At 40.0% G+C, this 26,506-nt stretch overlaps 1 protein-coding gene across 1 annotated transcript; it reads left to right on the plus strand.

The window, feature by feature from the left end:
* Positions 1-2,647: 2,647 nt before the first annotated feature.
* On the plus strand, positions 2,648-24,642 carry cfdp1 (craniofacial development protein 1). The gene is made up of 7 exons (XM_034177287.1): positions 2,648-2,926; positions 13,132-13,258; positions 13,773-13,986; positions 16,901-17,010; positions 18,594-18,710; positions 21,131-21,289; positions 23,441-24,642. The coding sequence occupies exons 1-7, from the start codon at positions 2,860-2,862 to the stop codon at positions 23,529-23,531; spliced, it is 885 nt and encodes a 294-aa protein (XP_034033178.1). The 5' UTR covers positions 2,648-2,859; the 3' UTR covers positions 23,532-24,642.
* The last annotated feature ends 1,864 nt before the right edge of the window (positions 24,643-26,506 follow it).

Raw genomic sequence — 26,506 nt, forward strand, 5'->3', positions numbered from 1 at the left:
AAAAAGACAGCTGTCATTGAGTTGTAGATCTAAAAAGACAATGATTGTTGGGTTGTAGACCTAAAAAGACAGCGGTCACTGAGTTGTAGACCTAAAAAGACAATGATTGTTGGGTTGTAGACCTAATAAGACAGCAGTCGTTGGGTTACTATCATAAGAAGACCACGGTCATTGAGTTATAGACCTAAAAAGGCAACGATTGTTGAGTTGTAGACCTAAAAAGACAGTGATTGTTGGGTTGTAGACCTAAAAAGACATGGGAAGTACGGTGGATTAGTGGTTAGTACTGTTGCCTCACAGCAAGAAGGTCATGGGTTTGATTCCCACCTATAGCCTTTCTGGGTGGAGTTTGCATGTTCTCCCCATGTTTGCATGGGTTTCCTCTGGGTGCTCGGGTTTCCTCCCACATCCAAAGACATGCAGGTTAGGTGGACTTGAAACTTTATAATTGTCCAGGTCTCCCTTGTAAAAGAGATCTTGATCTCAGTGGGACTAACCTGGTTAAATTTAAACAGACAGTTGTCGTTGGGTTGCAGGCATAAGAAAACTAATGGTTGCTGGGTTCTAGGCCTAAACAGACAGCGGTCGTTGGAACAGAATTATTCTATAGCATCAAATTTCTTTTAGTCGGGGACAAACTGCAGACTTCAGATTTGTTCTCGCTGTTGTTTGTGTCAAACATGATGGCAGTATTTTCTCTTAACAAATGAGCAGCTCTGTGTCCCCCTGCTTTTAATAAAAAGTGCAAATGACACTTAATCACTCAGCATTGAGGTCGTGTTGACTGAGAGCCGCGTGGACACATTACAGCCCACAATTATGTGTCATTTACTGGGAGACGTTCTAATGGCGAATTATGAGTCTCATCTTCTGTGTGATTTTTACAGAACAGACGTGAAGCAAAGAAACTCATGAAATTAGTGATCAAATACAAATAGAAAAAACTAAATTCATTCATTCATTCATTTTCTATACGTGTCGACTCCAACCAAAGGTCACGGGGGATTTAAACTGAAAAATGCTTAATCTTTAAATACACTTTTCACTATTTAAAATTGTTGTTTTTATTAACTAATCTAAAAGTTAAAACCATTTTTGAGTCAAATTAAAGCTTTTTGTGGCGTTTTATGAATCAAAGCTTTATTTTGTTCTATATTGATCAGCCTGAGTCACGACCGTTTAATTAACTCTGTATAACATTCATTAGGTGACTCACACGCACACACACAAAACACATAGACAGACACAGAGAAACACAGACAGACACAGAGACACACAGACAAATAGACACACACAGACAGAGAGACACAGAGACAGACAGACACACAAAAACAGACAGACACACTCACAGAGACAGACACACAGAGACAGACAGACACACACACAGAGACAGACAGACAAATAGCACAGAGCACAAAGGGACAGCACTGGAGTGGTTCAGAGCTTATCTTAGAGACTGTAGTTTCTCTGTGCACCTTGGGCCACACCAGTCCAGCTCAGCACCCTTAAATTATGGTGTTCCACAAGGCTCTGTTTTGGGTCCTGCCCTTTTTTCACTGTATATGCTGCCACTTGGCACCATATTCAGAAAATACAACTTGGCCTTTTATTTTTATGCTGATGACCTGCAAATCTATCTGCCACTTAAGCTCCCATCAAATTCTCTTACTATCTTGGTAAATTTTCTGCAGGAAGTGAAAACCTGGTTGGCCCAAAACTTTCTAATTCTCAATGAGAATAAAACTGAAATAGTTAGTTTTGGCCCTGCATGGTCATCTGGTTCATATGATGTGCTTGGTCCTTTGTCTTCCTGTGTGCATGATTCTGTCAGAAATCTGGGGGTCATTTTTGACAGCTCCTTTAAAATGGACAAGCAAATGAATTCTGTGGTAAAAGCCAGTTTCTTCCAACTCAGAATCTTGAGAAAAGTGAAGGCTTACCTCCCAGCGTGTGATTTTGAGCGAGTTATTCATTTGTTTATAACATCTCGTCTTGAGTATTGTAACTCACTCTACTGTGGACTGGACCAGTCGTCTCTAAAGCGTCTGCAGCAGGTTCAGAACGCTGCTGTACGACTGCTTACAGGGACAAGGAAGCGAGAGCACATCACCCCTGTGTTAGCCTCGCTCCATTGGCTCCCAGTCACATTTAGGATTGATTTTAAAATCCTGCTGCTTGTGTTCAAGTGCTTAAATGGTTTGGCTCCCGATTACCTCTCTGAGCTTTTGACTCCTTATGTTCCGGTCAGATCAGTGAGGTCAGAAAGCCAGCGTTTATTAAATGTGCCCAGATCTCGTTTAAAAACTCGAGGTGATCGGGCTTTTTCGGTGGCTGTGCCTAAACTTTGGAACAGTTTGCCTATGCACATTAGAGCTGCTCCATCTCTAGAGTCTTTTAAATCTGTTCTTAAGACTCATTTTTATGCTTTGGCTTTTAATACAATTTAAGCTGTGTGTGTCTGGTCTTATGTGTCTTTGTATATTTTGGAATTTTAATGTTTTGTTTTTTTTTGTGGTATGGTTTTTGATATTGTTTTTACAGTTGGTCTGACGCGTTTGAAGTTGTACCAACACTCCGTTGCAGAAGGTGGCGGAAGAGAGCAGCGGTGCTGTTTACCGTCTGCCAGTGAATGAGAGGAGGTGAAGAAGAAGAAGAAGACGAAGGACGGAAGTCACTTTTGGTGGCAAAGCCGTTCTCTATTTTATGTATTTTTGCCTTTTTCTGGACTTAAAAATAATCTTTATATTTCCATTTTTGTTTTTGTAGTGACGACGTCTTTTTCAGCTTTAGAGGTTTGCGTCTAACGTTGGTGAGAGGAGGAAATAAACCAGCAGCGCGTTCTTTTGTTGGTGTGGGAAAATGAATTATTCTGATTATGATTCTGACGGATATTCTTCAAATGAAGACGCAGATTACATCCCCTCAGGTAAGACTAAAACACAATAAGAACCCTTAAATTACATCCCCTCAGGTAAGACTAAAACACATTAAGAACCCTTAAATTACATCCCCTCAGGTAAGACTAAAACACAATAAGAACCCTTAAATTACATCCCCTCAGGTAAGACTAAAACACAATAAGAACCCTTAAATTACATCCCCTCAGGTAAGACTAAAACACATTAAGAACCCTTAAATTACATCCCCTCAGGTAAGACTAAAACACATTAAGAACCCTTAAATTACATCCCCTCAGGTAAGACTAAAACACAATAAGAACCCTTAAATTACATCCCCTCAGGTAAGACTAAAACACAATAAGAACCCTTAAATTACATCCCCTCAGGTAAGACTAAAACACAATAAGAACCCTTAAATTACATCCCCTCAGGTAAGACTAAAATTACAATAGCACCTCAGGTAAGACTAAAACACAATAAGAACCCTTAAATTACATCCCCTCAGGTAAGACTAAAACACAATAAGAACCCTTAAATTACATCCCCTCAGGTAAGACTAAAACACAATAAGAACCCTTAAATTACATCCCCTCAGGTAAGACTAAAACACATTAAGAACCCTTAAATTACATCCCCTCAGGTAAGACTAAAACACAATAAGAACCCTTAAATTACATCCCCTCAGGTAAGACTAAAACACAATAAGAACCCTTAAATTACATCCCCTCAGGTAAGACTAAAACACATTAAGAACCCTTAAATTACATCCCCTCAGGTAAGACTAAAACACATTAAGAACCCTTAAATTACATCCCCTCAGGTAAGACTAAAACACATAAGAACCCTTAAATTACATCCCCTCAGGTAAGACTAAAACACAATAAGAACCCTTAAATTACATCCCCTCAGGTAAGACTAAAACACAATAAGAACCCTTAAATTACATCCCCTCAGGTAAGACTAAAACACAATAAGAACCCTTAAATTACATCCCCTCAGGTAAGACTAAAACACAATAAGAACCCTTAAATTACATCCCCTCAGGTAAGACTAAAACACATTAAGAACCCTTAAATTACATCCCCTCAGGTAAGACTAAAACACAATAAGAACCCTTAAATTACATCCCCTCAGGTAAGACTAAAACACATTAAGAACCCTTAAATTACATCCCCTCAGGTAAGACTAAAACACATTAAGAACCCTTAATTACATCCCCTCAGGTAAGACTAAAACACAATTAAGAACCCTTAAATTACAATCCCTCAGGTAAGACTAAAACACAATAAGAACCCTTAAATTACATCCCCTCAGGTAAGACTAAAACACATAAGAACCCTTAAATTACATCCCCTCAGGTAAGACTAAAACACAATTAGAACCCTTAAATACATCCCCTCAGGTAAGACTAAAACACATAAGAACCCTTAAATTACATCCCCTCAGGTAAGACTAAAACACAATAAGAACCCTTAAATTACATCCCCTCAGGTAAGACTAAAACACAATAAGAACCCTTAAATTACATCCCCTCAGGTAAGACTAAAACACAATAAGAACCCTTAAATTACATCCCCTCAGGTAAGACTAAAACACAATAAGAACCCTTAAATTACATCCCCTCAGGTAAGACTAAAACACATTAAGAACCCTTAAATTACATCCCCTCAGGTAAGACTAAAACACATTAAGAACCCTTAAATTACATCCCCTCAGGTAAGACTAAAAACACAGTAAAACCTTTGAATTACATCACCTCAGGTAAGACTAAAAACACGGTAAAACCTTTAAATTACATCCCCTCAGGTAAGACTAAAAACAGTAAAAGCCATTGAATGACACCCCCTCAGGTAAGACTAAAAACACAGTAAAAACCCTTAATTTACATCCCCTCAGTTGAGACTAAAACACTTAAATTACATCCCCTCAGGTAAGACTAAAAACGCGGTAAAACCTTTAAATTACATCCCCTCAGGTAAGACTAAAAACAGTAAAAGCCTTTGAATGACACCCCCTCAGGTAAGACTAAAAACACAGTAAAAACCCTTAATTTACATCCCCTCAGTTGAGACTAAAACACTTAAATTACATCCCCTCAGGTAAGACTAAAAACACTTAAATTACATCCCCTCTGGTAAGACTAAAAACACAGTAAAACCCTTAAATTACATCCCCTCAGGTAAGACTAAAACACATTAAGAACCCTTAAATTACATCCCCCTCAGGTAAGACTAAAACACATTAAGAACTCTTAAATTACATCCCCTCAGGTAAGACTAAAACACATTAAGAACCCTTAAATTACATCCCCTCAGGTAAGACTAAAACACAATAAGAACCCTTAAATTACATCCCCTCAGGTAAGACTAAAACACAATAAGAACCCTTAAATTACATCCCCTCAGGTAAGGCTAAAACACATTAAGAACCCTTAAATTACATCCCCTCAGGTAAGGCTAAAACACATTAAGAACCCTTAAATTACATCCCCTCAGGTAAGGCTAAAACACATTAAGAACCCTTAAATTACATCCCCTCAGGTAAGACTAAAACACAATAAGAACCCTTAAATTACATCCCCTCAGGTAAGACTAAAACACAATAAGAACCCTTAAATTACATCCCCTCAGGTAAGACTAAAACACAATAAGAACCCTTAAATTACATCCCCTCAGGTAAGACTAAAACACAATAAGAACCCTTAAATTACATCCCCTCAGGTAAGACTAAAACACAATAAGAACCCTTAAATTACATCCCCTCAGGTAAGACTAAAACACAATAAGAACCCTTAAATTACATCCCCTCAGGTAAGACTAAAAACACAGTAAAAACCTTTAATTTACATCCCCTCAGTTGAGACTAAACCACTTAAATTACATCCCCTCAGGTAAGACTAAAAACATAGTAAAACCTTTGAATTACATCCCCTCAGGTAAGACTAAAAACATAGTAAAACCTTTAAATTACATCCCCTCAGGTAAGACTAAAAACAGTAAAAGCCTTTGAATGACACCCCCTCAGGTAAGACTAAAAACAGTAAAAACCCTTAATTTACATCCCCTCAGTTGAGACTAAAACACTTAAATTACATCCCCTCAGGTAAGACTAAAACACATTACGAACCCTTAAATTACATCCCCTCAGGTAAGACTAAAAACACTTAAATTACATCCCCTCTGGTAAGACTAAAACACATTAAGAACCCTTAAATTACATCCCCTCAGGTAAGACTAAAACACAATAAGAACCCTTAAATTACATCCCCTCAGGTAAGACTAAAAACACAGTAAAAACCTTTAATTTACATCCCCTCAGTTGAGACTAAACCACTTAAATTACATCCCCTCAGGTAAGACTAAAAACATAGTAAAACCTTTGAATTACATCCCCTCAGGTAAGACTAAAAACAGTAAAAGCCTTTGAATGACACCCCCTCAGGTAAGACTAAAAACACAGTAAAAACCCTTAATTTACATCCCCTCAGTTGAGACTAAAACACTTAAATTACATCCCCTCAGGTAAGACTAAAAACGCAGTAAAACCTTTAAATTACATCCCCTCAGGTAAGACTAAAAACAGTAAAAGCCTTTGAATGACACCCCCTCAGGTAAGACTAAAAACACAGTAAAAACCCTTAATTTACATCCCCTCAGTTGAGACTAAAACACTTAAATTACATCCCCTCAGGTAAGACTAAAACACATTAAGAACCCTTAAATTACATCCCCTCAGGTAAGACTAAAAACACTTAAATTACATCCCCTCTGGTAAGACTAAAAACACAGTAAAACCCTTAAATTACATCCCCTCAGGTAAGACTAAAACACATTAAGAACCCTTAAATTACATCCCCCTCAGGTAAGACTAAAACACATTAAGAACCCTTAAATTACATCCCCTCAGGTAAGACTAAAACACATTAAGAACCCTTAAATTACATCCCCTCAGGTAAGACTAAAACACAATAAGAACCCTTAAATTACATCCCCTCAGGTAAGACTAAAACACATTAAGAACCCTTAAATTACATCCCCTCAGGTAAGGCTAAAACACATTAAGAACCCTTAAATTACATCCCCTCAGGTAAGGCTAAAACACATTAAGAACCCTTAAATTACATCCCCTCAGGTAAGACTAAAACACAATAAGAACCCTTAAATTACATCCCCTCAGGTAAGACTAAAACACAATAAGAACCCTTAAATTACATCCCCTCAGGTAAGACTAAAACACATTAAGAACCCTTAAATTACATCCCCTCAGGTAAGACTAAAACACAATAAGAACCCTTAAATTACATCCCCTCAGGTAAGACTAAAACACAATAAGAACCCTTAAATTACATCCCCTAAGGTAAGACTAAACACATGCAGTAAAAACCCTTAAACTACGTCCCCTCAGGTAAGACTAAACACGCAGTAGAATCCCTTAAATTACTCCCTCTTGGGTAAGACTAAAAACACAGTAAAACCCTTAATTTACATCCCCTCAAGTGAGACTAAAAACACTTAAATTACATCCCCTCTGGTAAGACTAAAAACACAGTAAAACCCTTAATTTACATCCCCTCATGTGAGACTAAAAACACTTAAATTACATCCCCTCAGGTGAGACTAAAAACACTTAAATTACATCCCCTCTGGTAAGAATAAAAACACAGTAAAACCCTTAAACTACGTCTCCTCGTGTAAGACTAAAAACACAGTAAAACCCTTAATTTACATCCCCTCAAGTGAGACTAAAAACACTTAAATTACATCCCCTCTGGTAAGACTAAAAACACAGTAAAACCCTTAATTTACATCCCCTCATGTGAGACTAAAAACACTTAAATTACATCCCCTCTGGTAAGACTAAAAACACAGTAAAACCCTTAAACTATGTCCCCTCAGGTAAGACCAAAAACACAGTAAAACCCTTAATTTACATCCCCTCAGGTGAGACTAAAAACACTTAAATTACATCCCCTCTGGTAAGACTAAAAACACAGTAAAACCCTTAATTTACATCCCCTCATGTGAGACTAAAAACACTTAAATTACATCCCCTCAGGTGAGACTAAAAACACTTAAATTGCATCCCCTCTGGTAAGACTAAAAACACAGTAAAACCCTTAATTTACATCCCCCCATGTGAGACTAAAAACACTTAAATTACATCCCCTCAGGTGAGACTAAAAACACTTAAATTACATCCCCTCAGGTGAGACTAAAAACACTTAAATTACATCCCCTCTGGTAAGACTAAAAACACAGTAAAACCCTTAATTTACATCCCCTCATGTGAGACTAAAAACATTTAAATTACATCCCCTCTGGTAAGACTAAAAACACAGTAAAACCCTTAAACTATGTCCCCTCAGGTAAGACCAAAAACACAGCAAAACCCTTAATTTACATCCCCTCATGTGAGACTAAAAACACTTAAATTACATCCCCTCAGGTGAGACTAAAAACACTTAAATTGCATCCCCTCTGGTAAGACTAAAAACACAGTAAAACCCTTAATTTACATCCCCCCATGTGAGACTAAAAACACTTAAATTACATCCCCTCATGTGAGACTAAAAACACTTAAATTACATCCCCTCAGGTGAGACTAAAAACACTTAAATTACATCCCCTCAGGTGAGACTAAAAACACTTAAATTACATCCCCTCTGGTAAGACTAAAAACACAGTAAAACCCTTAATTTACATCCCCTCATGTGAGACTAAAAACATTTAAATTACATCCCCTCTGGTAAGACTAAAAACACAGTAAAACCCTTAAACTATGTCCCCTCAGGTAAGACCAAAAACACAGCAAAACCCTTAATTTACATCCCCTCAGGTGAGACTAAAAACACTTAAATTACATCCCCTCTGGTAAGACTAAAAACACAGTAAAACCCTTAAACTACATCCTCTCAGGTAAGACTAAAAACACAGTAAAACCCTTAAACTACATCCCCTCAGGTGAGACTAAAAACACAGTAAAACCCTTAAACTACATCCCCTCAGGTGAGACTAAAAACACAGTAAAACCCTTAAACTACATCCCCTCAGGTAAGACTAAAAACACAGTAAAACCCTTAATTTACATCCCCTCATGTGAGACTAAAAACACTTAAATTACATCCCCTCTGGTAAGACTAAAAAGACAGTAAAACCCTTAAACTACGTCCCCTCAGGTAAGACCAAAAACACAGTAAAACCCTTAATTTACATCCCCTCAGGTGAGACTAAAAACACTTAAATTACATCCCCTCAGGTAAGACTAAAAACACAGTAAAAACCCTTAAATTATGCCCCCTTGGGTAAGACTATACACGCAGTAAAAACCCTTAAACTGCATCCCCTCAGTGAGACTTAAAACACAGTAAAACCCTTAATTTACATCCCCTCAGGTGAGACTAAAAACACTTAAATTACATCCCCTCTGGTAAGACTAAAAACACAGTAAAACCCTTAAACTACATCCCCTCAGGTAAGACTAAAAACACAGTAAAACCCTTAAACTACATCCCCTCAGGTAAGACTAAAAACACAGTAAAACCCTTAAACTACATCCCCTCAGGTAAGACTAAAAACACAGTAAAACCCTTAATTTCCATCCCCTCATGTGAGACTAAAAACACAGTAAAACCCTTAATTTACATCCCCTCAGGTGAGACTAAAAACACAGTAAAACCCTTAAACTACATCCCCTCAGGTGAGACTAAAAACACAGTAAAACCCTTAAACTACATCCCCTCAGGTAAGACTAAAAACACAGTAAAACCCTTAATTTACATCCCCTCATGTGAGACTAAAAAGACAGTAAAACCCTTAAACTACGTCCCCTCAGGTAAGACCAAAAACACAGTAAAACCCTTAATTTACATCCCCTCAGGTGAGACTAAAAACACTTAAATTACATCCCCTCTGGTAAGACTAAAAACACAGTAAAAACCCTTAAATTATGCCCCCTTGGGTAAGACTATACACGCAGTAAAAACCCTTAAACTGCATCCCCTCAGTGAGACTTAAAACACAGTAAAACCCTTAATTTACATCCCCTCCGGTGAGACTAAAAACACAGTAAAAACCCTTAAATTATGCCCCCTTGGGTAAGACTAAACACGCAGTAAAAACCCTTAATTTACATCCCCTCAGGTGAGACTAAAAACACTTAAATTACATCCCCTCTGGTAAGGCTAAAAACACAGTAAAACCCTTAAATTACATCCCCTCTGGAAAGACTAAAAACACTTAAATTACATCCCCTCTGGAAAGACTAAAAACACTTAAATTACATCCCCTCTGGTAAGACTAAAAACACAGTAAAACCCTTAATTTACGTCCCCTCTGGTAAGACTAAAAACACAGTAAAACCCTTAAACTACGTCCCCTCAGGTAAGACCAAAAACACAGTAAAACCCTTAAACTACATCCCCTCAGGTAAGACTAAAAACACAGTAAAACCCTTAATTTACATCCCCTCTGGTAAGACTAAAAACACAGTAAAACCCTTAATTTCCATCCCCTCATGTGAGACTAAAAACACTTAAATTACATCCCCTCTGGTAAGACTAAAAAGACAGTAAAACCCTTAAACTACGTCCCCTCAGGTAAGACTAAAACACAGTAAAACCCTTAATTTACATCCCCTCTGGTAAGACTAAAAACACAGTAAAACCCTTAATTTCCATCCCCTCATGTGAGACTAAAAACACTTAAATTACATCCCCTCTGGTAAGACTAAAAAGACAGTAAAACCCTTAAACTACGTCCCCTCTGGTAAGACTAAAAACACAGTAAAACCCTTAAACTACATCCCCTCAGGTAAGACCAAAAACGCAGTAAAACCCTTAAACTACATCCCCTCTGGTAAGACTAAAAACACAGTAAAACCCTTAATTTCCATCCCCTCATGTGAGACTAAAAACACTTAAATTACATCCCCTCTGGTAAGACTAAAAAGACAGTAAAACCCTTAAACTACATCCCCTCAGGTGAGACTAAAAACACTTAAATTACATCCCCTCTGGTAAGACTAAAAACACAGTAAAACCCTTAAACTACATCCCCTCAGGTAAGACTAAAAACACAGTAAAACCCTTAAACTACATCCCCTCAGGTAAGACTAAAAACACAGTAAAACCCTTAATTTACATCCCCTCTGGTAAGACTAAAAACACAGTAAAACCCTTAATTTCCATCCCCTCATGTGAGACTAAAAACACTTAAATTACATCCCCTCTGGTAAGACTAAAAAGACAGTAAAACCCTTAAACTACGTCCCCTCAGGTAAGACTAAAACACAGTAAAACCCTTAATTTACATCCCCTCAGGTGAGACTAAAAACACTTAAATTACATCCCCTCTGGTAAGACTAAAAACACAGTAAAACCCTTAAACTACATCCCCTCAGGTAAGACTAAAAACACAGTAAAACCCTTAAACTACATCCCCTCTGGTAAGACTAAAAACACAGTAAAACCCTTAATTTACATCCCCTCAGGTGAGACTAAAAACACTTAAATTACATCCCCTCTGGTAAGACTAAAAACACAGTAAAACCCTTAATTTACATCCCCTCATGTGAGACTAAAAACACAGTAAAAACCCTTAAATTATGCCCCCTTGGGTAAGACTATACACGCAGTAAAAACCCTTAAACTGCATCCCCTCAGTGAGACTTAAAACACAGTAAAACCCTTAATTTACATCCCCTCGGGTGAGACTAAAAACACAGTAAAAACCCTTAAATTATGCCCCCTTGGGTAAGACTAAACACGCAGTAAAAACCCTTAATTTACATCCCCTCAGGTGAGACTAAAAACACTTAAATTACATCCCCTCTGGTAAGACTAAAAACACAGTAAAAACCCTTAAATTACATCCCCTCATGTAAGACAAAAAAAAAAACAGTGACGATGAATTTGGCCCCAAGATGGCTCCCTGAGTCACGTGGCTGTTTTCTTGTTGCTACTCTCTGCATAAAGAAACTCTACTTGTCCGCGCCCCTCCCCTTTCTACTTCTCACTGCTTGTGTGCACCTTCTTAGCAGGTAGGGGCGCCTGCAGCTGCAGGGGGTGCCAATTCCCCACACAGTGATATGAAAAGCGCTTTGTGGCGCAGATGATTTGTTTTTTTTGTTTGTTTTTTTTTTTTTTTTTGAGTGCTTGTGTCGCCTCCCATCTGTCATTAAAAAATGTTGCCCCAGACGGCTGCCCGGTTCACCCATTCCAAAAACCGTTTCTGTGTGGCATCATATTCAAGAAGACTTGAGGCTGTAATTCAATCAATCAATCAACATTTATTTCTAATGCGCTTTACAGCACCAGATGGTGTCCAAAGTGTTTAACAATAAAAACACAGATTCACAAAAATAAAACACACAATAAATTTAAAACAACAAACTGAATGTCACCTCCCCACTAGGTGTTAAAAGCCAGCTTAAATAAAAACGTTTTTAACAGATTTAAAAAGTGCTCAGTCAGGAATAGTGCGTAAGTTGAGAGGTGGCTTGTTCTACAGTCTGGGTTCAGCTACCAATGGAATATATTTAATTTATCTGGAAATGAAATAATAATAATAGGTCCTAACACAGATCCATGTGGAACACCATGTGTGACCACCATTGCAAAGAATTTTAGCTATTAAATTTGAGTCATGAAATGGTATCACCAAAACAAACAAAAACCCTGTGTTTTCTCTTTAAAGTAACTTGTTTTGTCAGTCAAGCTGTGATAAGAATACAATATAATTCAATTAACTGAGTTATCTCTAAAAACTGAGTTGATCAGACACAAGTTGATGATTAACCCTGTCATTAGCATATAGCAGGGTGGCCAAGTTCGGTCCTCCAGATCTACCTTCCTGACACTCTTAGTTGTCTCCCTGCTCCAACACACCTGAATCCAATGAAAGACTTGTTAGCAGACTTTTAATGAGCCTTTCATTGGATTCAGGTGTGTTGGAGCAGGGAGACAACTAAGAGTGTCAGGAAGGTAGATCTGGAGGACCGAACTTGGCCACCCCTGGCATATAGCATTTTTCTTACGGAGACTGTTTCTGTGGTCATGTTTCTTTTTTGAATAATTGCAGCAGTGGATGTGCTAAAAACGCTCTGAGATTTTTACTCCTTAAAAAAATAAAACTGAAAATGGACTTTTTCTAAACTCCCTAAAGCTGATAAAGCTTTTTTGTGTTACTTTGAGTATATTTCTGTTTAATCCCTGTAATCTCACTGTTGTTGGCAGATGATCATCTCAGCGAGGATGACATTAATGAATGTGAGAAGGAAGACCCCCTAAACGAGGACGATGTTGTGCCGCATCCTGGTGATGGGAGAAAGAAGATGAAGAAGAAAAAGGACATTGGTGTGAGGTGAGGGACGGCGACATGATCAGCGTAACGAAAATTAGGGAGGGGAAAAAAAGGTTTTCATCTGAATTCAGTCGTGTGACTGCCTCTTTGTGAGGATTACTTATAAATACCGTATTCACTCATGGATTTCATCACAAATAAAAAATAAGTCACAAATAACTCACCTGTTTGTGTCCTTTTTTTGTCTTTTTCTCATTCATTAAATGTGTAATTTAATTTCAGGTGAGCGCTTAAACAACTTTCTTAAAAAAAAACGGGGGTGGGTGATGCTCGGCCCTGCGCACCCCAACGAGCGAATATGGTACAATATAATTTTAAGTTACAGATTCATTGGCTGCTTGAAAAATCACTAAATCTAAGTTTCGTCATAATCGGAGTCGGATCCCAGTTACAGGTTATTTATTTCATGTCTTTTCTATGAAGCATTAATGTAACACAGCAGAATTCTACATCTTAGTCATTTAAATATTGGTGACTTTAGATTATCTTATTGGAAAAACAAAAATCTCCCCAGGAAGAGGAAAAAAGGAGTGTTGAAAATCGAGAAGGATGAGGATGGAGCGGAGGAGCTGCAGCAACTGAAGGAGGGGAAACAGGCTGAGGAGGACGAGGACAATGAAGAGAAACAGAAGAAGAAGTCAGATGAGCTTTGGGCCAGTTTCTTGTCTGATGTCGGATCCCGACCAAAACCCAGTACGCCTGCATCACAGTCGAGCCACGTGCAGAAGGTAACGTTTACACTGCAACAGGTGCTTATGAAATGATCTGTGTTCAAAAATAAAACGTTTGAGTCGTCAAAATCTGGTTCTTATTTTCAACTTTTGAGTGATGCAGTTTGATTCCAAACTGGCATATTTCCGCCATTGATATCCTGTTTTCAGCGTGCGCAGTGTAATGTGTTTTAAAACCTACAGGGGATGCCGTGTTCCTAACATTCTATGGGTAAAGCTCACTCCTCTTCAACCACTTACCCCAATTAAGGGTCGCGGGGGGCTGGAGCCTGTCCCAGCAGCCACAGGGTGTGAGGCAGGTTCACCCTGGACAGGACACCAGTCTGTCACAGGGCTCTACGGGTAAAACAGATACATGCAGGATGGACTGTGTTCAAAACCCAAACGATGGTCAAAGTAGAGTTGCAGCACATTTTAAAAAAATCTTTCAAGCTCAGTTTTTGCCAGATGCAGATTCTGTCCATAAATAATGTTTATAAGTCATTTATTTCAGTTTTTTTATTTTTTATTCCCTGCGTACCCTCCGTTAAAGGGGGGATGATGTCACATTTCTGTCCTTCATCTGGTTCTTACTTGTGTTCCTGGGTGGTAATTTGGGCCTCGTTCCTCAGTGGTGGCAGAAGGTTTCTGGTTCATGACTGCCCATGCCTGTTCTCCTTGTACATGTGGAGTTATGTCACGTAGAGTATCTGGTGACCCAAACAAAAAAAGGAGAAACCCGAAGAAAATTTTTGTCTAGTTACTTTTGGTTCCATGATTGTTATTTTAGAAATGTTATTGTAAGCAGAAGGCCCTGGGTGTTAGGCCGGCCTTTAAATACACACAGAGGTTCATCCTCAATTCCACCAGTTCATCATTCACAAACTCAGAGTAATTTACTGTGTTTTTCAGAGAAAGTTTAGGAGGTCCTGCAACTTACACTGCTATGCCACTAATATACCCCCCCCCCCCCCCCCAAAAAAAAAAAAAAAAAAAAATCATGTGCCTTAATAATGATAATTAATCATGACAGTTTATATGGATTTTTTTTTTCAAGAATCAAAGCACTAAAAATCTCATTAATACAAGAAAAAATGTCAATAATAATAAAAAGTAAAGTAAGTCCCTTCAGCTGCTTCCTTGTTTGCACTTGGCATCACCACAGCAAGTCTAAGGTGGACCTGTGTGTTGAATTGGCACAAGTTTGACAAAAATCCCAAATTAAAGATCTGATAACACAGAAAATAGACGTGACTTATACTTGGAAAATGTGGGAATCAATTTCTGTAATTAATATTATTTTTTTTAGTCTTCTTGTTTAGGCATTCATCTGACCTGCTGAAAATCACAGTTATAGAAAAATTAATTACTTTTGACCCAGACGTACAGTGTGCAGTGTTTTAAACCAAAACATATAGAAGACTGGTGAATATTCACGTTTTAAACCAAACAAAGCAGGTGCTTTATGCTAAACCCAAGAAATAGTGAAGGTGCTGTCTTTTAAACACAGATTTACAGATGCTATAATGTTCTAAACCCATGTTTCTCAGATGTTTTCAGACCAAGGAGCGCCTAAATGCCCCAAAACAACTGGTGTGTTTACCAGAGCAACAGTATATTACTGTCTAGAAACACTTTGGAGTTAGCATAAGATATTAGTTAATTTATATTTTACTAATATACTCAGGGACCAGGAATGCACTGATCCACATTTTTTTCACTTCCAGTCCGATCCCGATACCTGAATTTGGATATCTGCCGATACCGATACTATTCCCATACCAGAGCTGTTTGCTTTAATATTATTACTGTTGATTTTATATGAGGATATTTTGTATCCCCATTTATACGGCCTCATGATGACGTGTTTAGAGGAGGACTTTCTTAAAAAAGAAGACCTGAAAGTTCAGCTACAATTTTCCAGAAGGTATATCTAAGACACAAGACTAGATTCGGTGTTTTGGTGTAAGAATTAAGTACTTTAATTTATTGTTGGGTCAGTTGCTGAAGTTTCATCTCTTGAACACCAGATGGCACACCTGCTCAGAGTACCTGTGCCATTTTCAGCATAGAGCGCATTTCCATAATGCAACAAGAAACCACCAAAATAAATAAATAAAAGTACTTAATTTACTCATATTTGGTCTGTCTTTCTGATTCTGACTAAAAAATCCTTGGGCTCTTTAATGTGGCACTTTTTCAAGTGTTTGCTTAAGTTTGCTGTATTGTAGGTCGCGACGGAGCTTCCACCAACAGCTGTGCAAACATCGCACCTTGCTGTCTTGGTTTGTAATGTTTCTTGTGTAAAATACAGCAGATGTGATGAATTGTGGTCAGTTGCAGTCAGTGCTGCTTAGCTGGCTGCAAACTGTGGCATGGATTTCTAAATTTTGTGATCCATGAATTACGTATCAGAACCCAATACCGTTATTGGATCAGATCCGCCCCATCCCTGTCAGGGACCACAAGCAGTTGCTCACAGACCACTGGTCCACCGCAGTTCTAAAAGCACCAAATGTGATGCAGTTGTGCTCTGTACCCATTTGAATACTGGGAACCATGTTTTAAACCCAGAGTTAAGTGTTCTAATCCCAAACATTCAGGGGTTCTGAAGCCTGCTCCTCAGGATCCTACACTGCAGAGTTTTCAGCCCTCTTTGATCTACACAGACCTGATGTGCAGAGCCAGGTGTGTTCAGCCAACCAGAATTCACCTGATGTGTCTTATGTGCAGGTGCAGCGCCGACAGGTGGGTTTGTGAGGAGCAGAGCTGAGAACCCATGTTTTACCTCAGCGGGCTTTGACTGGGTACAGAGCATTTTTGGTACTCGGACGTTCCACTGAGGAGCTGTGCTTTGGGTTGAGGAGCGCTGAGATGGTCTGAGTTAACCACTGATGATGTTTCTCCATGTTCTTGTGTTCTTCTGTCTCAGGCTGATTCTTCAGCATCAAAGGATTCTCGTTTATGTGCAGAAACTAAAGCGCCAGAACCTTCTAAAGTCACCATTACCAAAGTGTTTGACTTTGCCGGAGAAGAGGTCAGGTACGGCCCCAAACCCTCCTCACAGCACCCAGTACTTCTGCATGTCTGCATGCTCATTAGTCCTCCTGAAGGTTCTCCATCGTCCAGGTTGGACACACACAGAGACTGGCAGCAGCTGGACTTGTTGTTGGTCTTCAAGACATTTCGGTGATTGTCTGAGTGACTTCTTCAGCTTTCGAAGTCCTGAAACTGTTCTTCAAACGATGAAACCCAGGTTTTACTGATCAGAAATTAGACATGAGTGAAAGAAAAGACAGACATAGAAAAAACAAAAAAACTCATTCATGACTGAAGTTATTTTCAGATTTGTCCAGTAGCTGGTGCTGTACTTACACAAAACACTGTATTATAACTGAAACGTGGCCTTTGAGAAGACTGAGTCTGAGTTGAGTGGGGTTTTTTGTAGAATCAGATGTTTAAGTGTTGATTTCTGAAAGATTCATCCATTCATCTTGTCTACATCATTCTGCACTGAAGCTGCTGTTAAATGCGCTCCGTCTGTGTCACACGCTGAAATAATCTACATATTTTTTAAATATGTAGATTTAAATATTTTTAAATTAGAGAACACTACAGAATAAAACCTTCTGATTTTACTCACATGACCTTTTCATTAGCGCCACCCTGAGGACAAACTTGAGATTTTTTTCCTTTAATGTTAAAGTAAAAAACTGCAAAAAAGACTAAACCTAAATATTCATAATTGTCTGGTCTGACGGCGTCACCTCGCTCTCCGGGCTGATGGCGGCGTCACCTCGCGCTCTGAGTGCTGCTGTAGTTGATGGTGTGAAGTTGTAAAAACGCAGTTTGCCGTTGGTTCCAGCGGGAACATCAGTGTGTGCTGATGTGCTTGGCTTCCTCGCCACCACGTGATCATAACAGTGTTTGTGTTGGTTTCCGTGGCGACCGTGATGAGACGCTTTCAGCACCGATTGTCTTTTCACAGGAATGAATGATTTTTAAAGTCCATCGCAGACGGTGTTTTGTTAATTTTTTTTGCACACCAGCCTTCAGGACGTGTATCTCAGTCTCAGTCTCTTGACGTCCTCTCCGTGCACGGCGCTGTGCACACACTGTAATTATGGCTGCATATAATTAGCATAAATATCTTCTCCACTGCTGCGATGGATGCTGGTGGAGCTTCTTCTGTCTGGACTCTGGTTCTTCAGCTGCACGGCTCTTTATTTAAAACACGGCCTGTTTCTCAGCAGCGTTTGGATCAGAACCCGTCCAGTCGAGTGGCTGCGTTTATGTTGCAGTGAGATTTGACAGATTTGTAGCAGCGATTTGTAACGTCGTCCGTGTTGTCCACTTTAAACAAACTTCGAGTATTTGAACAAATTACAAACCAACTCGACACACTGTGAACTCACTTTAATTTAAAATTAATTAAAAACATGCGCTCATCATAAATGGCAAAGTGTTCAACTGAAGTGGAGCCTATGACCATTGACCCCAATAACCTTGACCTTGAACCCATTCAGGATCAATCCTTCGTCTACGAGAAACATATCTGAAGGTCGTGTTCTCGGTCAGGTGAAATATTCAGTGATTATAAACCTTCAGTTGTTTGTTTGTTGCAGAGTAAATAAAGAGATATCAGCCAACTCCAGAGAAGCCAAGAGATTCCTGAAGAGCCAGAACACAAAAGAAGAAGAGAACAGCTCGGCGTCCAGAGGACCACCTCCTCCTGCTGCCAGGTATCGATCATACAACGTTCAGAGGTCAGAGTTCATGCTGAGCGATCTGATGTGAATGCATCAAGCCATTCATCTGGTTCTGGTGATCTGGTTTCGTAGATCCGCCCGTTACCATGGAAACAAGTTTCCTGTCAGTGTTTATTTCTTTTAACTTCCATTCTGGCATTAAAATAATGTTTGCTTGCTTTTGTTTTTAAGATAGAAAGTGCGCAGACTCTGGCGGGGGTTTCCGCTCTTAACTGCTGCTCTTCATACCTTTTGGTTGCCGTGACAACAAATGATTTGAGGATGTGCATATTATTCCTCCAAAACCTCCAGACAGGAATCAGGAAATTATCATCCATCAGACAGGATGTGCACTGCGTCCAGAAGCTATTTCCTCTTTATCTTTGTGTGTCTGAGAGACGCGGGGCAACAGGAAGCAGCCGTCAATGCCCCGCCTTCATCAAACGTGCACAGTTTCTGAAGTTGGTGCTGTTTGTTTGCAGATTGCGATCAGTGCTCCTGGTTTAGAATGCAACCGATGAGTGTGTTTACTACAGTTTAGATGAGGCTGTGATGGCCAGGGAGCGGGGCCTAATGCCACATAAATGGTAAATGGACTGCATATATATATATATATATATATATATATATCTGCATCAGATGCTCAAAGCGCTTTACAATAATGCCTCACATTCACCCCGATGTGAGGCTGCTGCCATACAAGGTACTCACTACACACCGGGAGCAACTAGGTGATTAACTTGCCCAAGAGCCCTTAGTGATTTTTCCGGTCAGGCTGGGATTTCAACCAGTGATCCTCTGGTCTCAAGCACAACGTTTTAAACACTGGACCATTACCTCCTCAGAACATTAGCCATTGATCACCTGTTTGTTTTTAATTGCTAATTAGTCCAATCCAGATGGAAAAGTCGTTGTAATCGAACTGAAATCCCCAAAAATTGGTAAATTCTGTCGGCATCTCACCTAATGTTAGCATGAATGGAGTGCCTCCACTGTGAGCAACGGGAATTATGATGTGCTAAACAATCCATACTTGTGGTGGCTGAAGGGGAGCGCCTGAAAGCAGCGATTCACAGTGGGTTTATTCACGTGTCTTGAAAACTCGCAGTGGTCACTTAACACAATGTTAATGAGCTAATGCTGACTTGGAAACTTGCTAGGGTCATGTAACATGATGCTAATGGAATGACATTGATATGAAAACTCACAACGGTCACATAACACAATGCTAACGGGCTAACGTTGACATGAAAACTCATGATGCTAATGGGCTAATATTGGCATGAAAACCTGCAACAGTCACGTAACACAATGCTAATGGGCTAACGTTGGCATGAAAACCTGCAACAGTCACATAACACAATGCTAATGTGTTAACATTGGCATGAAAACTCACAACAGTCACATAACACGTTGCTAATGGGCTAACGTTGACATTAAACCTCGCAACAGTCACCTAATATGATGTTATTTGGCTAGCATTGGCATGAAAACTCACAACAGATACATAACACGATGCTAATGGGCTAATGTTGGCATGAAATCTTACAACAGTCACGTAGCACGATGCTAATGGGCCAATGTCCACATGAAAACTTACAACAGTCACTTAACATGATACTGATGAGCTAATGTTGGCATGAAGCTTGCAACAGTTACGTAACATGATCCCAATGGGCTAACGTTGGCATGAAAACTAGCAACAATCACATAATATGATGGTAATGGGCTGACGTTTGACATGAAAACTCGCAACAGTCACTTAACAGATGCTAATGGGCTAACGTTGGCATGAAAGCTTGCAACGGTCAGATAATATGATGCTAATGTTGGCATGAGAACTCGGTAGCGTCGCATAGCCTGATGCTAATGGACTAACATTACGATGGAAACCTGGTAACATGATATAAAGCAATACTAGCAGGCTAACATTAGCATGACAACTTATTGATGACTACGTCCTTGAATGTCATCGTTTCTCCAGTTTACTCTCCGTGAGGAGGAACAAAAACAAAATATTCACATTTAAGAAGCTGAAATCTGAGAATTTGCATATTAAATAAAAAAATTTTCGTGGAGGGGTGGTGGCCAAGTGGTTAATGCACTTGGTTTCAGTTCAGAAGGCTCCGGGTTCAAATCCCACCCCTGCCACATTTCTCTGTGTAATGTGGAGTTGCGTCAGGAATGGCATCCGGCGTAAAACCTGTGCCAATTCAATATGCGGATCCACCTTGGATTTGCTGTGGCGACCCCGAGTGCAAAAAAGGGAGCAGCCGAAGGGACTTGCTTAATAAAAATGATTTTGTAGCAGTTCTTTACAAAAGGGGTGGGGCCACTGCACTGCGCTGCCGTTTTTTAGACATGTCCAAAAAAGTCAGACCTGGTGTCCACTATTTCCCGCTGATGTTTTTTAGTACCAAGCGGTCCGGCGGCATGTCGAGCATCCTGAGTCAAATCGGGGGGAAGAAGCAGAAGATGAGCACGCTGGAGAAGTCCAAAATGGACTGGGACACGTACAAATCAGAGGAGGGCATCACAGAAGAGCTCGCCATCCACAACCGAGGGAGAGACGGGTAAGTGGAAGGACGGAGCAGGACGTAACAACCACTAGTCCTCCTGGGACATTGAACAGAAATGACACTAAACAGGGTGGTTATTTTTCTCTTCTGTATAATCCTGATGTAGCTTCAGTCGGTCTGTCGTCTTTTAGTTTCAGTCGTCTGCAGTACGCGGTCTTCAAATCTGATCTTTTGGCAAACAGTCTGGAGACATTTTGTATTTATTTATGTATCTATTTATTTTACAACAGACAAAAACCAGATCAGCTTTTTTAAAATCCAGTTGAATGTGTGTTTTCAGCTGTTGTTTCAGGTCCACAGGGGTGAGCGCCGAGCACTGTGGGCTGAGCACCGTGGGCCGTGTGCCCCGGGCCGAGCGCAGTGCGCCGTGTGAGGTGCGCCGTGTTGAGGAGCGCCGTGCGCCGTGTTGAGGAGCGCCGTGCGCCGTGTTGAGGAGCGCCGTGTTGAGGTGCGCCGTGCGCCGTGTTGAGGTGCGCCGTGTCGAGGAGCGCCGTGCGCCGTGTGAGGAGCACCGTGTGCCGTGTGAGGAGCGCCGTGCACTGTGTGCCACATCTTTCTTAAGGGCCCCTTCACACATAGTGTGAACTTTGGATGAAGTGCACACTTAGTGCGCATGATGCAGGAATCGTTTGAAAACTGTGTAATGTCGTCCCTGCCTCCAACGCCTCGTGCACCTGTTGCTCCAACTATTTGCACACACAAGTGCTTGAAAGACAAAAAATGTGCGCTGTGTAAACCCATCAAACCAGGCCAAATTCCAGGTGACACACACGAACATCTAACACCGCTCGCTTGGCACTTAGAAAATGTGTGGCCATTCACACTCTTGGCACGACAGCAGACTGCAGACACTCACTTTCATACTCACAGAGAAATTTGTCTAAGCCCATGCGAGTGTGGCTTTGGTGTGTGCGCTGAGATGACAGGAGGTGTGTCCTCCCACTGAAGCAGCTGTGGAAATCTGTGGATCCGGACAGTCCAGCTGGACACCACGTACTGTGGTATCCAGCTGTGGTGTCCATAACTGTCCACTGTGATGCACGTGTGTCTTTTTGCTGTTATCAAGTGGACATAAATAAAAACATATATCACTATGGTGACGTGCTGCAGCAAGCGAGTGCCTGCACGGTGTGCACATGGACATGCTGGTCCCAGGCTGAGACGGACCGTCAGATCAGAACACGCAGCAGGTGATCTCACTGTCACGTCACCCACGTGAGCTCTGTTCCACATGATGTGGTGTCTTGCGGCGCGTCGTCCACAACACACGCGTGCGACCGGTTGGAGACGCGCCAGCAGATGTGGACATGAATGAGACGATCGAACTGCTTCTCATTCATGTCATTTCATGACTGTATGTCTGTGACCATACAGAGGAACAGACGGATCATATTTGTATTGCCCGCTTGATAAATGTGGTGTTTTTATATGGTGTCTGATTTTTAATTTATTTTTTGTAATACTTCCATGTCCTTCCTGATATGAGGCAGATTCCTGCAGCTTTCAGAGAACAGCTCCGTAGCTCAGTGGTAAAGTCTCTGACTGGTAATCAGAGCTTTTGGACTGTGCAGGTTCGTGTCCAGTGGGGTCCAGTTCTTTTTTTTTTTCCCCCACATAAGCGGCACAGTGTGGTCCCACAGGTGCAATGTGCCGCAGCTGGCACTGTGTGTTCTTGCCCAAAAGACACCAGCGCGTGCACGAACTCTCGCACCGGTTTCATGCACACCTGCCCATTGGCGTGATGTTTCGTGGTGCGTTAATTTCAAACAGTTTTGCACTGTTTCGCCGTTTTCGGTGAATTCTTCTGTAATTTTGTATAGACATTCCTTGGGTGACTGTCTGGTTGTGGTAAATTGAACTTTATGAATGAATCCCCTTTATGAATGAATCCTTTTGGGGCGTCCCCAAAAGGTCAAATATTTCAGGTGAAAGCAGACAAATGACCATGTCACTTTCCCCATATTTGGTTAAAATGACTCTTTTTTTTTTGTTGTTGTTGTTGTTGTTATTATTATTATTATTATTATTATTGCTCTTATAGTTAACCCTTTGATCCCCCCCCCCCCCCAAAAAAAAAAAACTAACTCCTGTTCAGGCCCTTTTTAAGCTAAAAACATACATAATTTTGAGTTTCTCTGTTTTTAGGTACGTGGAGCGGAAGAACTTCCTGGAGCGTGTTGACCATCGACAGTTCGAGCTGGAAAAAGCGGTGCGACTCAGCAACATGAAACGATGACACGTCGATATTTTAGAGCGGCCAAGCTGCTGCTCGTCCACCAGGACAGAAATAGTTTGATGTCTTTCTGACATTTAAATTTTCAGATTTTCATCACTTTTGTTCTACACAAAGCTGAAACCTAAGCAGTAGTTTTATTATGGAGTCGACCATCTGGAGATGAAGAACGTCCATCACTGTTCTCTGAACACCAAACTTCAAATTACTGTTATTTTTGTGTTAAACTGTTGATCTGCGTATTTTCATTTCTGTCACATTTAGCTGCTTTATGTTAGTTGTTTATTTGTGGTGTTCATGAAAATGTTTTCTAACACTTTTGGGTAAATGACAAGATGAATCTGTTCTGAAAACAGTTAACCAGTTTGTAATCGGCTGGTAACCCATCGTCTGTCCGCCGGAAATACATGTTAAAAGTAAAATGTGACAGATTTAAAGTGACGTAAAACTTCTTCAAGCTTTTGTTTCAACAACTTTATCAAATGAGTTATCAGACATAAAAATAAAAAAGTTCTGCTTGTTTTTCTGTCAAATGACTAAACGAGTTGGATCAAGTTTGTCTTCATGTTGCTGCTTCCTTCTGACCTTTGACCCACATGCTGACTTTTTTGTTTTTTGAACAACATTTTTTGATACTGTGTTTGTACATTTTACTGTTTTCAATGATACAGTGGCTGTTCGTATGTAGCCATATTAATAATAATGTCAAATTCTGTCTGTACGTGGCACAGTCATGTTTGGGGTCGTGGTTCAGGTTAACAGTTGTACTTTGGGTTAATGCTCTCTTTTACGGGCAGTAAGCTTCTTACTGGTATGTACAATGACTTCACATTATGACCGACCCGTCGTAGGGTCTGAGACACTATGGTAGGGTGTCAGACTTTTGAGCCAACAGCACAGTCGGTGTCATGCTAAAGATTTTGTTTGTTTTTTTACTTAAAATATTAAGCGACTGTGGTAAAGTTGTAAAAATAATTACAAATACTTTGGAACCACAGAGTATTTAAGATTGTTACTTCAAAAGGTACTCTGTGCCGTACATGCAGATAGAAAAGTGAAGGTGTATAACATCATAATCATGTGACCTAAATTGACCAATCAGAATCTATAAATACAAATAGAATTTTGCATTTTTTTTTATACAGCTACGTACGAGAAGCGTTACTGCCTCAGACTGAACACTGAAAGATCGTATTCATGTGTTCATTTGAATATTGATTCATCAAACTGTTGCAGTACTTTTAATAAAAAAGTTGAGATTCCATTTCGATGTCTGATCTCTTCATTCATCTGGATTCTGTGCAAAGTTTGTTTTGTAGTTGGCAACAAAACCATCCTAAACAGGTGATGCTGATCCTTTGGTGCAGCAACTTCCTGTATTTTGTCTTGTGTCTGTTAGCACAATGCTAATCATCATATTGAATTATCACAACGTAAGGTGGTGGCCAAGTGGTTAGTGCGCTTGGTTTCAGTGCAGAAAGTTCCGGGTTCAAATCCCACCCCTGCCACATTTCTCCATTTGGAGTTGCGTCAGGAAGGGCATCGGGCGTGAAACCTGTGCCAATTCAACATGCAGATCCACCTTGGATTTGCTGTGGCGACCCCGTGTGCAAAAACAAGGGAGCAGCCAAAGGGACAGCTAAAACCACATGCTTATGCAACGCTAATTAGTTTGACCCACAGATTTACCAGTCATGCTAGCAAAGGTGCTAGGCTAGTTAGCCATAGCCAGTCTTTGAACTGGGTGCTCAATATTTTTTTGTGATTGGTAAAATACTTTTTTGTTGTCAGGTTTTAAACATTCACAGATAATGTGATGTAGCTAACATTCCACTTTGATTTTGCTTTAAATACCGGCAGTGTTAAGGTGATGGAATTATTGTATTGCTTTCAGTTGTAAATTTAATCTTTTTGTCAATGTTTTTGCTGTAAGTGAATGTTCACTTTGTAAACCAATAAAAAAAACCCACAACTGTCTGTGTTTTGTGTCACGTCAGTGAGAAGGACGTTAACAATCATATCGAAATATCACAACTACTAGGATAAATAATTTCTGCACAAGATTAGCTCGCTAACAGGAAACCACACATGCTTATGGAAAGCTAACTAGCTTGACAAGTCACGTTGCCAAATAAGCTATAGGCTACTTATTAATTATAGAGCAGGTACAGTTTATCCGACGCCTGTAACGGCTTTTATAATTTAACGGTGCTGTTTGCCATTCAAAGCTGCGCTTACAAACACGTGTCTAACATCATGTTTAATTTACAGAACAGCCAGAGGGCTAAATGTTAGAACACGGAGCTCTTAATTATTCATGGTCACCTCACCAAATATTTGATCACATGCTTCATGATTGAGTTTAATTTGCACGTTTGTTCAAATCGATACCCAACAACCCAGACTAGAAGGGAATTCATTCAAGAAAATAACTAAGGTGGCCCAAAACAACCAAAAAGCCTATATTATCTATCTTCTTGTTACCTGTAACCTTGTGTTTTTTATCTGACTGCGAGGCACTTTGGTCACCCTTTGGGCTGTGGAAAAGGCTATATAAATAAAGATTGATTGATTGATTTGTTAGCAAATGTAAATAAATAAAAAAGATCTCCACCCACTTTTAACTGTCGAAATGGTTGAAACGGCTTCCAGGATAGTCTCACAAAGTTATGAAAGTCACTTGAAAAATGCTTTTTAAATTACCGAGCACCGACAGTTTACCTCAAAATGTAAGTAAACCTTTTCGACCAAAAATTAAACCACGAATTATTTACAAATATGTCGTTTCTCTGGAGCCACCTGTTCTGATGACGTCAGTCATAAACGCGCGTGCTGCTAGCTTCTTTTAATCTGGAGCATTGCGCTGTGGGACTTATTTTATTTTTCACTTATTGTACATGATATTTAAAAAGGTGAAGGTTTGAGCTCCAAGTTAGATTTTCTTGCTCGAGAGGCGCAGCAAACCAGAAACACCATGA

The sequence above is a fragment of the Thalassophryne amazonica genome, chromosome 8, assembly GCF_902500255.1.
Source record: "Thalassophryne amazonica chromosome 8, fThaAma1.1, whole genome shotgun sequence".
Lineage (NCBI taxonomy): Eukaryota > Metazoa > Chordata > Actinopteri > Batrachoidiformes > Batrachoididae > Thalassophryne > Thalassophryne amazonica.

Bases quoted from the DNA above. Each gene is read 5' to 3' on its own strand.
- cfdp1 (XM_034177287.1), top strand. From the start codon at position 2,860: ATGAATTATTCTGATTATGATTCTGACGGATATTCTTCAAATGAAGAC. The intron at 13,987-16,900 runs GTAACGTTTACA...CTTCTGTCTCAG, and splicing joins AGTCGAGCCACGTGCAGAAG to GCTGATTCTTCAGCATCAAA. The intron at 21,290-23,440 runs GTAAGTGGAAGG...CTCTGTTTTTAG, and splicing joins CACAACCGAGGGAGAGACGG to GTACGTGGAGCGGAAGAACT.